The sequence below is a fragment of the Pleurodeles waltl genome, chromosome 4_1 (assembly GCF_031143425.1).
Source record: "Pleurodeles waltl isolate 20211129_DDA chromosome 4_1, aPleWal1.hap1.20221129, whole genome shotgun sequence".
In the NCBI taxonomy this organism is placed as follows: Eukaryota; Metazoa; Chordata; class Amphibia; order Caudata; family Salamandridae; genus Pleurodeles; species Pleurodeles waltl.
Window position 1 is genome coordinate 409,587,723 of NC_090442.1, and position 14,975 is coordinate 409,602,697.

At 45.0% G+C, this 14,975-nt stretch overlaps 1 protein-coding gene across 9 annotated transcripts in view; it reads left to right on the forward strand.

Annotated features, from left to right (window-relative positions):
- The window catches only part of PPFIBP1 (PPFIA binding protein 1), a 736,231-nt gene that overhangs the window by 399,363 nt on the left and 321,893 nt on the right, over positions 1 to 14,975 (forward strand). For all 9 annotated transcript variants that reach the window (XM_069228637.1, XM_069228638.1, XM_069228632.1 and 6 more), the window contains one exon: positions 13,618 to 13,792. In XM_069228637.1, the coding sequence (XP_069084738.1) occupies positions 13,618 to 13,792 (175 nt within the window). The remainder of the gene's footprint in view (positions 1 to 13,617; positions 13,793 to 14,975) is intronic.

Sequence of the window (14,975 nt, forward strand, 5' to 3'; positions counted from 1 at the left end):
TTAAAAGGTATACAATTATCATATAAACCTTTATCAGAAATACACTTTTGGCATTAGACTGCAGTGCTCAAAACAGCCCCTAGAGGCACCATAAGAAGAATATCATTTGTAAGAAGCAGTGTAACCATATAATTAGCACCTAGAGAATGTTGTTAGGCCTAGCGGGTCTACTGCAGTGATATTATAAACAAGGCCCATAAAACATAATTTCTCCCAGGTGTAAAGCAAAAGTTCCAGCCATGAGAGAACTTAAATTGTTAATGCACAGTGGCAGGGGTTATTATTTGAAAGTTCCCACTGACATAGTGTGGGGACCCAGCAATGATGTAGACAGAAAGAGCACTTTGTGGTCAATGTTTTGAAGATGGTCCCATTGTCCTAGGACAACCACAGGCTGAGTTATGTGCAAAAATGCTTTGTAAAAGTAATGCCCTGCAAAGCATTATAAGGCAAGTTACTGTGTCATGAATATTTTAGTATATTGATATGACTGTAATGGTTGGAAGAGCCCCTAGAGGACACCACAATGAAAACCGCATTTGTAAGAAACATGGTCATGTAACTATACCATTAGCCCCTAGAGGGCATAAACACACAAAAAGAAAATGGCAATAAATAATGCAAATGTAGCCGTATATTTATTACCTAGAGGGCGTAGTGCATTACATATTTTCAAGCAGGCCTATAGCAATATTACATTACAAAGAAGGCCCTTAAAACACAAGCTATTCCCAGCTGTAAAACAAAAGTTCCAGCCATGGGAACACTTAAAAAGACACTGACTGGTGAGAGAGGTTATTATTTTGGGGTCCCCACTAACCTAGTGTTGGGACCCAGAGATGACCTAGACCAGAGGTTCCCAACCTTTTGACTTCTGTGGACCCCCCACTTTATCATTACTGGAACCCGGGTACCTCAGCTGAATCATTATTAGAATCAGGGGACCCCTCCACAGAGTCATTACTGAAAGCTGGGGACCCAATCTGTTAATATTATTTAATTTTCTAAGCAGTCATAGATTCCCTGAGGAGGCTTTGCAGACCCCCAGGGGTCCCGAGATCACAGGTTGGGAACTACTGACCTAAACAAAAAGAGTGTTGCAATGAATGTTTTGATGGTGGTCCCATTGCCCTAGGGCCACCACAGGCTGAGTTATGAGCAAAACTGTTTTTTTTTTTTAAAGTAATGCCCCCTCAAAGCATTATAGGGCGAGTTTCCCAAGTGCAGTGAATATTGTAGTATCAGATCTCCTGCTGTGCTGGTAGAGCCGCTTTCGCTTTGAGAATTTCTGTTTTACGTAAAGCATTTACCAATTTCAGGTGTTTTACAGAGAGAGCCACAAGAAATTACTCTGAAATTAACTGAACAATATGCCTAGCGCTCCAATACAGCCGATCGAGTTTACACTGTTGTGCCTGTTCACGCTGTAAGCCCCATGGCCGCCATGCAGCACGAGGAGGGGAGACCAAACAAAAAATAGTTTGCCCATGCTGAAGTAAATCGGCAATCGTGCAATAATCCATGAAACTGGGGCAGTCTGCAAGGCATGACAAAACCAGCCTCAAGGCGGGACAAAGGTAAAGCATTTTTAAAGCATTTACCAATCAAGTGATTTTTGAAAGGCAAGCTTATGAACGAATTAAATTGAAGAGCGCGAGATGGTGGGGGGTAGGCGGGTTTGGGGAATTGTGGGTGAAAAGCCCACAATACTTACAACAGGTCAAGGCGCTTGTGTACTCTACCTAACAATAGCCAATATTTATCTGAGTCAAACAAGATTAAAGCAAAAAAATCCAACATACACAAACCAAGTTATGAATTTTGAAAGATAAAAAAAAAACAGAAAAAAATTAAAATGCAGTGCTTAGGAGACAATAGCACCCACCTGGGGCTATTTGGTTGCGCTGGACCAGGGCAAATCCCAAAGTTCAGTCCCACCGCAGTGGAACACGGACCGAGTACAGGAGTAACACAGACCCGCTGACAGTACCTTGGTTTCGTTGATGCTCGGTGATGGTACGTTGATCCAAAGGAGGGGATGCGTCGCCATTAATGGCGATGCTTCATTTTGAGCAACTTTGTTGATGCGCTGATTTTCAAAAGCAATGAGCACTGTTTCCGATACATTTATGCTGCGTTGTCCAAGTCGGGGCTGCGTTTTAAGTGAGGGTTATTGCATTGCGCAGTCGGCGAGCGGTGTCCACGACTTGGGTGCAAAGAGGTGTTTCTGCAGTGGGATGCATCGGTTCCAGGTGCAGGCCAATGTTTGTGCGTTGGTTCTTGTGTTGCTGCACCACACTCACCACCAAGGACTCCCAGTACTGGGTCTGGCAGAGCAGGACTCCCAGCGGAGGAGCCCCGGTGCTGGAAGCAAGATGCAGGTAAAGTCTTTGATGTCCCTCAGACTTCATAAACAGGAGGCAAGCTGAGTCTGGCCCTTGGAGAAACTTTAGATTGCAGGAGGTATAGAGATCAATCTAGTGCTCTCACTCCCAGGCAAGAAGCGCAGGCCAACACATCAGAGTGAACAGCAAAATGGCAGTACCTGCGATCCTTCTTTCTGGTAGAATGTCCTCAGTGAAGAAGTGTTTTGAGAATATATTTTATCAGAGGCCCATTACTTATACCCAAATGAGCCTTTGAAGTGGGGAAGACTCTGCACAGAGGTTTTGAAGTGCCCCAGTTCCCTTTCAGCAAAGTCCTGTCTGCCATGTGGTCTGTGGGGAGTGTCTGTGTGAGACGTCAAGTCGCTGCCCTTTGAAGTGTGACTGAGAGATGCCCCACTGTCCTTCCCCAGGAAGACCCACCGGTATGCAGATGGAATACAGGGTCAGTGGGGTGTCTTGTGTTTTTATGTCTTTCTGTATGGAATGCACATAAACCCACACAGACCATACATGGATTTAAGGCATGCTAAGGCCTCATCTGCATCAGCCTTGTGATGGGTCTGTGGTCTGTCTGAATGCGGAAGTCAGTTCCAAACAAGTATGGCCTTAGCTTCTTCAGCACCTGAGACCACAGCAAAAACTTTCCTTTCTATCGCGCTCCACCTCTGTTCCTTGGAAAGTAACCTCCTACTAATTACTAATTAAGGCTACAGGGTAATCCAGAAACAAAAGCAACAGATGATGGATGGAATGTGGAACAAATCAAACATTCACCCCCGATCACAGATCTGGGTATAAGCCATCAGTTTATTTGCTCGCTAAACATTCCAGTTTGGACCTAGCCATATGCAAATGAGTCTTGACCCCGCTCCCCATGGTAACAATCCATCACGAATGGCCAGGCCCTCACTGGAACAGAAATAAGCTTTGTGGGACCAGTTTTGGGGTATCACCCCTCATCAGCCAAGCTAGCTTGAATCTGGTGGTATAGTGAGTACCCGACCCACGTCTGGGCATACGCTTACCACTTAAGGCGACAAATGCAAAAACTATAGATATTGGATGGAATGTGGAACAAATCAAACATTCACCCCCTAGTCACAAATCTGGGTTTAATTCATCCTTTATTTTGCTCTCCAATCCAGTTTGACCCTGCCATATGCAAATCAGTTGAACCCTGCTTCCCATGGGAACAGTCCAGCTTGAGCTCCCAGGGCAGGTCTTCCCTGGGACCAGTTTTGGGGTATTACCCTTCATCAGCCAGGCTAGCTTGAATCTGGTGACATAGCGAGCACAGGACCCATGTCTGGGCATACCCTTCCCACTTAGGGCAATAAATGCAAAAACAAGCGGTTGTTCCAAGCCCTCTTCGTTTAGCTGTGAAAGCACAGCTCCCACGCCATGCTCTGAGCCATTGGTCTACACCACAAATTCTTGAGAGAAGTCCGGGGCCTTGAGCCACCATCTCGGTATCAAAAGTGGTCTGGCATGCCTCTGTCCAGATCACCTGACGCGGCTGCTTCTTGGAAGTCAGTTCTGTTAAGGGGGCAAAAATGCTGACATGTCTCTTGACAAATCTGTAATAGGCAGTGAGGCCTAAAAAGGCTCTTACTTCAGTCTGGGTTTTGGGGGAGGTTCCCAAGCCAGAATGGTGTCAATCTTGGGTTGCAAGGACTGCACCTTACCACCCCCTACGTGGTGTCCCAAGCAGACCATAGAGCCCTGCCTTATCTGGCACTTACTGACCTTGATAGCAGGGCCTGCTTTCTGCAGTGCTTGCAGCACTTCCTGGAGGTAGTACAAATGGTACTCCCAACTGAAGCTTAAGTCTTCAATGTTGTCAAGGTAGGCGGCACTGCAGTTTTCCATCCCAGCCAATATCTGGCTCACCAACCTCTGGAAGGTGGCAGGCGTGTTCTTCAACCCAAAAGGCAATTCTTGTTTTAAGAACGCTGACCTTCTCCCCCCTCCCCCCATCTACCAGTACCCAAATGTTAATTCTGATGTACTGAGGAACTGGGCAGCTCCAAGAAAATCAGAGCTCATCAGCTCTAGGAATGGTGTGAGGGTAATCTTAGTGACCGCATTTAGTCCCCGATAGTCTACAGAACCGGAGTTAGGGTGTGACACCGGATGGTGCAGCCTTGGGAACTAGAACCACTGGACAGGACCAAGGACTGTTGGAGTGCTCAGTAACCCCAAGCTCTAGCATCTTGGCAACCTCTTCCTTGATGCTAGCTCTCACTCTGTCAGATAACCCGTCTGTTTTGTGATTGCCAGACAGGCTACCCCCAGTGTCTTTATCATGGATGCACCAGTGGGTGACCCTGGGGTTAGCGAGAACAGAGATGCAAATTGTCCCAGCAACTGGCAACAATCTCTCTGCTGGTCAAGGGTCATAGTAGAGGAGAGGCTCACACCCTCCACTGACCCGTCCTGCTCTTTGAAAGATAGGAGGTTGAGGGGAGGTTCACTCTCTTCTTCCACCCCATTATCCATGACCAAGAGCATTGTTACTTCAGATCTCTCAAAGTGTGGCTTGAGGCGGTTCACATGCAGGACCCTCAAGGGGTTCCTAGGAGTTTGCATGTCCACCAGGTGACATCTCTTATGCGCTCCTTCACCTCAGATGGGCCAGACCAGCGGTCTTGCAGAGCATGGCTCCACAAGCGCCATTACCCACACTTTAATACCAGGCTGAAACTCAACCAGAGGTATTCTGGTTGTACCAATGCTTCTTGTCCTCCTGGATGATCTTCCGAATTATCCTGTGTGAGTTTCCAGAAGCGGACTGTGTGGTTGCAGAAGGCCAGCATGTAGCTAAATATATCCTGCAATGGCTTCCTGGGAGCTTGCTCCCAGACCCCCTTCACCAAACTGAGAGATCCTCTCAAAGGATGCCCATACAGAAGCTCAAGAGGGTTGAAGCCAACCCCGTTTTCAGTACCTCCCTGTAGGCAAATCGCAGTCATGGTAGGAGAACATCCCACTTATGCCTCATGGGTTTAAGTAGACCCATTTACATGCCTCTTAGGGTACGGTTGAATCGCTCAACCAACCCATTGGTTTGGGGTTGGTAAGGCGTGGAGAACTTGTAAGTTTCCCCACTGCCCTTCCACATGGCCTTCATGTACAAGGACATTAAAGTTTGTACCGTAGTCGAAAACCATCTCTTTGGGGAAACCCAGTCGAGTAAAAATCCCTATCAGTGCCCTGGCCACAACAGGCACATTCGCTGTTCTCTGAGGGATAGCCTTCGGGTACTGAGTGACATGATCCACCAAGGCCAGGATGAACCTATTGCCCATGGCTGTCTTGGGATCCAGAGGCCACACTGTCAGTGCTCACCCGCTTAAAAGGGGTGCTCACAACAGGAAAGGTTTGTCGGGGAGCCTTACATTTACACCCCGCCCCTGTCTTGCCACTGGCCTGGCAGGTGACACAAGAACTGCAGAATGCATCTGAGGTCTTCCTCATTTGAAGCCAATAAATGTGGGTGACAAGCCTTTCAAAGGTTTTGTCCTGCCCTCAAATGACCTGCCAGTGGCAAATCATGAGCCAGACCCAGTAGGAAGGCTCTGAAGTGCTGGGGTACCACCAGTGCACATGCTGCCCCAGGTACAGGAGCCTTAGGCTCACTATACAGGAGACCATTCTCCCAATAAATCAGATGCTTGCCATAGGACTCACCAGCTGTCTGGTCCTCGGCCTGCTGCCAAAGGCCCACAAGAGTAGGACTCTCCCTTTGCACAGAATTCCTCCCTGCAGGGACCTCCATCTTTCTGCCAATCGGTCAGCATAGGCTAGTTTCCCAGTTTGGCCACGTGTTCCCCTGAAGGTTCCGGGGCATCCCCCTCAAGGTCTGCCTTCTCCCATACTGGGGGATTTTCATGAGTAGGTTTCCTGCACCCTTTACCCGCCCTCTTCTTGGCAGACACCTGGCCCACTCTTTCAGGCTCCATGTTCTTCTGACTACCCTCACATGCTGCCATGGACCGTGTGGTCAGGCTCACCTATTCAGCCAACCCCAGCATCTCCAAGTGTGACCTGAACTACACCCCCTTCCAGGCGGTTTGCTCTAGGTGATTGCCCAGCAGACAATCCACAGGCATGGACATACTCACAGCAACCCTAATGAAACCTGAGAGCCCTCCCACCCCCAATTCAAAGGGAAACTGAGACACCTTACTTTGGCTCTTGCAGTTGTCTACAGCAGCAACTTGATGGACCATATACAGGGAGTGCAGAATTATTAGGCAAGTTGTATTTTTGAGGAATAATTTTATTATTGAACAACAACCATGTTCTCAATGAACCCAAAAAACTCATTAATATCAAAGCTGAATATTTTTGGAAGTAGTTTTTAGTTTGTTTTTAGTTTTAGCTATGTTAGGGGGATATCTGTGTGTGCAGGTGACTATCACTGTGCATAATTATTAGGCAACTTAACAAACAAAAAATATATACCCATTTCAATTATTTATTATTACCAGTGAAACCAATATAACATCTCAACATTCACAAATATACATTTCTGACATTCAAAAACAAAACAAAAACAAAACAGTGACCAATATAGCCACCTTTCTTTGCAAGGACACTCAAAAGCCTGCCATCCATGGATTCTGTCAGTGTTTTGATCTGTTCACCATCAACATTGCGTGCAGCAGCAACCACAGCCTCCCAGACACTGTTCAGAGAGGTGTACTGTTTTCCCTCCTTGTAAATCTCACATTTGATGATGGACCACAGGTTCTCAATGGGGTTCAGATCAGGTGAACAAGGAGGCCATGTCATTAGATTTCCTTCTTTTATACCCTTTCTTGCCAGCCACGCTGTGGAGTACTTGGACGCGTGTGATGGAGCATTGTCCTGCATGAAAATCATGTTTTTCTTGAAGGATGCAGACTCCTTCCTGTACCACTGCTTGAAGAAGGTGTCTTCCAGGAACTGGCAGTAGGACTGGGAGTTGAGCTGGACTCCATCCTCAACCCGAAAAGGCCCCACAAGCTCATCTTTGATGATACCAGGCCAAACCAGTACTCCACCTCCACCTTGCTGGCGTCTGAGTCGGACTGGAGCTCTCTGCCCTTTACCAATCCAGCCACGGGCCCATCCATCTGGCCCATCAAGACTCACTCTCATTTCATCAGTCCATAAAACCTTAGAAAAATCAGTCTTGAGATATTTATTGGCCCAGTCTTGACGTTTCAGCTTGTGTGTCTTGTTCAGTGGTGGTCGTCTTTCAGCCTTTCTTACCTTGGCCATGTCTCTGAGTATTGCACACCTTGTGCTTTTGGGCACTCCAGTGATGTTGCAGCTCTGAAATATGGCCAAACTGGTGGCAAGTGGCATCGTGGCAGCTGCACGCTTGACTTTTCTCAGTTCATGGGCAGTTATTTTGCGCCTTGGTTTTTCCACACGCTTCTTGCGACCCTGTTGACTATTTTGAATGAAACGCTTGATTGTTCGATGATCACGCTTCAGAAGCTTTGCAATTTTAAGAGTGCTGCATCCCTCTGCAAGATATCTCACTATTTTTGACTTTTCGGAGCCTGTCAAGTCCTTCTTTTGACCCATTTTGCCAAAGGAAAGGAAGTTGCCTAATAATTATGCACACCTGATATAGGGTGTTGATGTCATTAGACCACACCCCTTCTCATTACAGAGATGCACATCACCTAATATGCTTAATTGGTAGTAGGCTTTCGAGCCTATACAGCTTGGAGTAAGACAACATGCATAAAGTGGATGATGTGGTCAAAATACTAATTTGCCTAATAATTCTGCACTCCCTGTATTAGGGACTACTTGCTCTGAAGACACCAGATGACGCCAGACTTTTGTCATGCTGGTTCCTGTGTCTCTCAGAGCCTCCATACTATGGCCATTAATGGTAACCCACTGCCTATACTTCTTAGTATTATCTAGCATGAGGGTTCTCTGTACCATTTCACGGTCATCCATGGACACTAGGGTAATTTCGGCTGTCTCCCCACCACTAGCTAGAGACACCTCTTCCCCAAGCGCTACACTCGCTGTCTCCTGTGACTGCCCACCTGTGGGAGGGCTGTGCCCGCTTGGACACAGGGGGGCCCTCTGAAGTGCCCTTCCTGAACACAGTCAGAGCACTTCCGGGGTCCTTTCACTGCAGTTTTACCTGACGGGATCAGTTTCTTCTTCTCAGTATGGAGTTGGGAACCCTTATCCTGGGAACTAGTTTGAAGCCCTTTAGAGAACTTCTAACTCTTGTTTTTGTCCCCCCTTCTTCTGCTGGCGACCCTGCCCACCCTTGGCTGGATCTCCCCGAGAAACGTTCCTGTGGACCCTAGTGCAGACCCAGTGGTCCGCTTCCTTAGCAAGCTCCCTGGGGTCAAAGAGCTCACTATCAATCAAATGCTGGCACAGCTCTGTAAAACAAAGAGTAAACGTGTGCTGTTGTGCAGTCATTTTGTACAACCCCTGATTGTCTGTCACATTACTGCCCTTTACCCAACTGTCCAGTGCTTTGCAGAAAGAGTCTACACTCTCTACCCAGGTCTGAGGAAGAAGCTTCACACTCTCCCTACTGCCTATACATCTCGGGGATCAACCCATATTTTCTGACATGGGCCTTCTTCAGGGTGGAATACTTCATCTTCTGCTCCCCCTGTAAGGATATTAAGGTGTCCATCTCCACCGTTGAAATCTGCTTCCACAAACTGTCCCTCCAGTGCTCCTGTGCATTTGTAAAGCAATTTTGTAGGCCTCATAATCCAGTGATCTAAGTCCTCCCCTACCTTGTAGTCAGCTATCAGACTCTTGGGTATATGTACTCTCCTGTGAGAGGACACTGAAGATATGCTGCCACCATCTGCACTAGACTCAACCTTTTGGGCTTTCAGGTCCAGCTCCCCCATGTGCACCTCATTAGCCAAAAGAAATTTCCTTTCTTTAATGGCCAATCTCTTTTCTTCCTTAGCCTTCGCCTGGTCATTCTCCATTTTGAGCTCGGCCACCTCCACCTTGAGCCTCCTGGCTTCCCATTAGTCCTCTGGGGACAGACCTTTGGAGGAAGCAATGCTGCCTGATTTAGAGAGGATCCCATCTCCATTGACTCTGGCCCCTCTTCCCACAGGCAGTTCTGGGCTGTCCGACAATACCAGATGCATATCCTCCTCGTTATTATTTTTTAGTAAGGCATTTAAAAGAGCACTTGAATTCCCTACAGAAACCTTTGAGCTGGGACACTGTAGGTTTCCAATTTATCCTTCTCAAACTCTACTCTTGCAGGTGCAGCTGTTGGCTCTCCAGATTGGAACATGGTTGTTGCAAAAACTCAAAAAGTTTCTAAAGAAAAAAATAACATATATTAGTACGAAATGGTCTGAGATATGGAAGTCGTGTATGCCAATCACTGTATGCAATGCACAAATACAAGTCCTAGCCTCACCACTGATCACCAATGTTAGAAATTGGGTCTCTAATTTGCAGAGGTTTGCACTATGCCCAAGTAGGGAACACAGTCCTAGTCAGGGCAAGTAAGATGCACACTAAAAGTTTATATGTGCTCACCCTCTGGTAGCGTGGCACAGAACAGTCAGGCTAAATGAAAGAGGCAGATGTGTAAAGTATTTGTGTACACACAAAATAATAGTGAAGACACCACAAAAGTTTAGAATGACGGCCAACATTTATCTGAAGCAAACGACCAAAATAACAAAAATCCAACATACATAAGCAAAGTTATGAATTTTGAAAGATTAAACCAAATGTAGTGCTTAGGAGACAATTTCTCCCACCTGGGGCTATTTGGTCGTGCTTGACCCGGGCAAATCCCCAAAGTTCAATCTGACCATGATGGAGCCTGGACCTGGGCACAGGAGTCACGTAGACCCGCTGACAGGACCTTGTTTGCAGTGATACTCAGTCATGATGCTTTGATCTAAAAAGGAGATGCGTCGCTATTGCAGGCGATGCTTTGTTTCCTAATCAGGCAACGTCGTTGCTGCGTCAACGTCCAGAAGCAATGAGTACTAGTTCAGATGCATCGATGCTGCGTCGGCCAAGCCGGGGCTGCGTTGTAAGTTGGGGTTGTTGATTTGCGTGGTTGGTGAGCGGTGTCCGTGGATTTGGTGCAAGTAACGGCAAAGTGGCGTTTCTGCAGCGGGATGCGTCGGTTCCAAGTGATGCACAGTGTTGCATCAGTTCTTGTGTTGCAGCACCACACTCACCTCCAAGAGCACAGGACTGGATTTGGCACCACTTGGCAGAGCAGGACTCACAACAGAGGAGCCCAGGTGCTGGTAGCAAGATGACAGTGACGTTTTTGATGTCCCTGCGATTTCAGAAACCGGAGGCAAGCTCAGTCAGGCCCTTTGAGAAACTTTAGATTACTGGATGTAGAGTTAGATCTAGTGCCCTCACTCCCAGGCAAGAAGCAGCAGGCAGCAGGCCAGCACAGCAGAGCAAACAGCAAAGTTGGCGGTCCCTGCAATCCTTCTTCCTGCAGTGTAGAAGTGTTCAGAGTGGTGTCAGAAGCTAAGTACTTATACCCAGTCCCCTCCACTTTTCTTGCCCAGGAAGACCGACCAGTATGCAGATGGTATGCAGGGCAGTGGAGTGGCCTGTAGATGGAATGCACAGATGTAGCTGTCACCTAAACCCACACAGACCAGAGGTATCTTGGAGGCAGGCTAAAGCACAGAATGGTGAAGGTAGGAAAATGCCAACTTTCTAAAAGGAAAAGATCAGGAGAAACCACGCCAAAAGATGCCAGGTCTAATAAGTAGCATATCCCAATTCCAACACAGTTTACAACCTACAGACACTAATACCTCTCTGTCAATCAGCAAATTACAGTGAAGACTGTTATGTGCCTCTTAGGGATGATGGCTTCCTGTAACACAATAGTTCCCCATGCAGGTCTACACATGCATCAGTTACTGCAATGCCTAACACAACAATGGTCAATTACATGATCTAGTGTTGACGGACTGCCATGTTTTTCGCTCTCTTCATTGGTGGACTCTTAAAAATTAAACAACTTTTTGTTGCTTTTTCCCCCACCACACAAATGCAACCCTATATCCAAACCAGGCATAACCAGATGGATAGTTAATTGTAGCCAAACATGTTACACAAAAACCAAAATAACTTGACCTACACGTCCAAGAGCTCACTCTACTTAAAAAAGAAAAAAAAAAACAAAGGAGCATCAATTGCTTTTCTAGGAAACAATTTCATAGCTGACATATGCATGACAGCTACATTGTCTATACCACACACATTCACCAAACATGGTTGTGTGGATATTTTAGCATATCAGCAAGCCAGTGTAGGTACCAAGCAGTGCTATGTACCCTTTTCCAAACCACTGCAACCCCCACAGGTTAGCCCCTGCTTTTGAGGGGGATTGCTTTACAGTCTATACCTATAGCCACACGTGCCATCAAGCTAAATATGTTACCCTGTAAGCATCTGTTTGTGGCATGTAGTGCCGTAGATTTGCATGTGCCCACCCTCCTTCCCGGACACCTGTGGCCATTGCTGTAATACATGTTTGCACTTGCACATCTCAAGACTTACACTTCTGTTACACTCCATTCTCACCCTCCTGCGGGAAAACAATCTAACAATGGAGTCAGTGACCATGCGCAGTATCACCAAGGTGGAAGTGTCACTCAAAAGTTTGACTCGAAAGACTTTCTTGAAATAAAAACAACTTGCACACCTTTGGACCCAACACTAAATATCAGAAGTATAGAGAGCATGTTTTCCCTCTAAACAGAGCAAAACACCTGCAGAGAACTCAAAGGAGGTAATTCTGTCAGTATTTATCATATGATATAGCTAAAATCAATCAATGTTGAAAACGTTAAGGACTGTTTAAACAAAAAACATAGGAATGTTATTGAAAAGTATTCCTTTCCTTACTATGCAGAATTCTTACGTATTGTTATTCAAATAAATTTTATTTAAATAGGACATTTACTTTATAGTTTCTTATTTTTAAATGTAAAATATTGTCGAACTATACAGTACAAAGCAGCACAAATTAACGTTATCAATCTCTATTGGTTAAGCAAATCAAAAATATCGGTAAAGGCAATTTCACTTAAAAATTTCCATTATCTATGATAGAGCAGTTGTGGAGAAATGTTTTAAATCTTTTCCATTGAGGAAATAGTGAAAGCCTTGGGTCAAAGAACTAGGTTGTTCATTTACGTTTTTTTTTTTTTTTTAACTAGGGCGTACTCAAACTTAAAATATGCATAAAACAATTGTAAATATTCATACAGTACTAAAAACGGACCAACCAGAAGGCCATTTAAAATCTGTTCTCTATATGATCATTGCTCTTAATTGATTAAAAAAAAACTATTTAGTGTTATTTCAGTATCGCACAATTAAATTTTTAACATTAGTTCAATAGCCATATCTATTTTAAGTCTTGTCTTTGTTTCTTTATTTAAAAAAAAAAAAAAGAAAAAAAAACCTCCCAAAAATCCTTTCAACTAAAAAACAATAGACAATCCACCAGATGACAGTCTATCTTAAACACGAGGTTCATATTGCATATACATTTACCTTTGTTTCCTTTTATCTTCTAAACCTTGGGATTTTCCACCATGCGTCATTTCCAATGTGAAATCTTAAAATGAAACTGTGGAGCAGCAAGTCTGGCATAATGGTAAAGCAATTAAACCCACAGTCCTCTCTTATATGCTTCTTGGTCTTATACCTGAATTAATGTGTCCTTCAAGAGAACCTGGCCAAAAGAGCAGTTTTGAATTGGGTGTTGTAGAGAATGTTCTGGGTGTACTGAATGTTGCGCAGCATATTGAGGTTGCTTATCCTTTTTTTGGTTTGTTTTAGCTTTTACCCAAAAACGTAAACTAAGCATTGCTCTAGTAATATTGTTATTAAAGCTCAGTTGTTCCAGTGTATTACTCTGAACTGCACTATGTCCACTACTGAATACTAGATTGGCACGAGTATGCATTAGTACATAGTTTTCTTGGACCTTTCAAGACTTGTGCTGCAGTACTCTGAAGATACTTTACGCCAGACTGTTCCTTGGTTTATTTGACCACTGCTGCTCAGGAGGGTCGAGCACATAGAGGGTTCTATGAAGAAGTACAGTTACAGCCCTTCCTTTAGGGGGAGATGTATGCAAGTGGTGATTATAGTACGTTTGGTATAAAGAAAAATGTGATGTGATGTCTGATGTTTAATTTGTCTTCTATAGCATAATAAACCTTCCACTGAAGTGTCCAAATTTGGAGCGCTCCCACCAAAGCACCCAAGTCAAACCCCATGTGTGGAAGAAGACCCTTTTGGGACACGGAAGGGCAGATCTTCGTTTGGACGAGGCTTTTTCAAAATCAAAACTAACAAAAGGACGGCCAGTGCTCCTAATCTCGGTATGTAAATTTCAGTGATGTACCATGTAGCCCCTCATGCATAGGCATGACTAGTGTTTATCAACTCAACAAACAGACACCCACATTCACCTATTAAAAAGCTGAAAATGTAAAGGTGTTTTATAGCCATGTTAGTTTTAGATATCATCTGCATCTTCTTTTGTTTTAACATTGTATATGATGGAAGATCCTACCTGCCTGACCTCAGTGTATCCATTAGTGCTGGAGATGCCTTTCTGCTACATGACTGTGCACATCCTTATTTTGCAAATCATCTGGATGTAAAAATGGGTAGGGTACAACTTTAGCAAGTTTCTGTGCGCTTCACTTTCCCATGGGATTTTACTGGCCTAAAAATCTCTTCCACCCACCCCTTTCTAAAATCCACCTCTCCACCCCCAATCCCTTTTACATCTTTATTCCTCTTGTCTTAGGTACAGGATTTTGTGTTCTTTGCATGCACTGTGATGATGTATTTAAGTTTATGCAATGACCATAAGCAAGTGCTTTCTTCATACTATTCCAGGAATTATTGCCCAAGTTGCATTCCTGGAGTAGTTAGGTGGAAGTGCTTGTCATAGGACTTGGGAAAGATTAGATTGTTTAAATCTGTGAAACCTGTGGCATTGACGGAATCGGACAGGGGAAGAACATGGTGTGGCTGGAAAAAACACCCGAAAGCAGTATTAAATGCAGAAAAGACATACAAACTGAAAAAAAAATACGTAGACTAAAGGTATTTATTCAATAAATGAGCTGTACTTTTCGAAGCAGCATGGTTTTACAAGTAGCTTGTTATGCATGGTTCTCATAGAGAACCTCTGTTTATTTTAGTTTCTGAATCTCATAAGCCACTGCTATGACTGCTGCAACAGTTGATAAACTCATTACTGACTGTTGCTACGTCATAAAGGTTTTCCAGGCCAGGCTGACAGGGCTCTCTGAGGGCCTATCAGTGCAGCACTGCTTGTCTACTTTTACTGAATGCAGAAACTACAGCTGCAGGAGGGGAAAGGAAGACAGGCAAGGTGGTGGGGGGTGATCAAGGTTGGCAGGTAAGGATTTTTCTAACCTTTGGGACAGGGAGGCATCACAGAAACCATGTTTGTATGGCTCCCCCACTATTGCTGTGCAGATACGTAGCAGTTGAAATTGGGGGCTAGATTTTGGGGGTCATGCATAA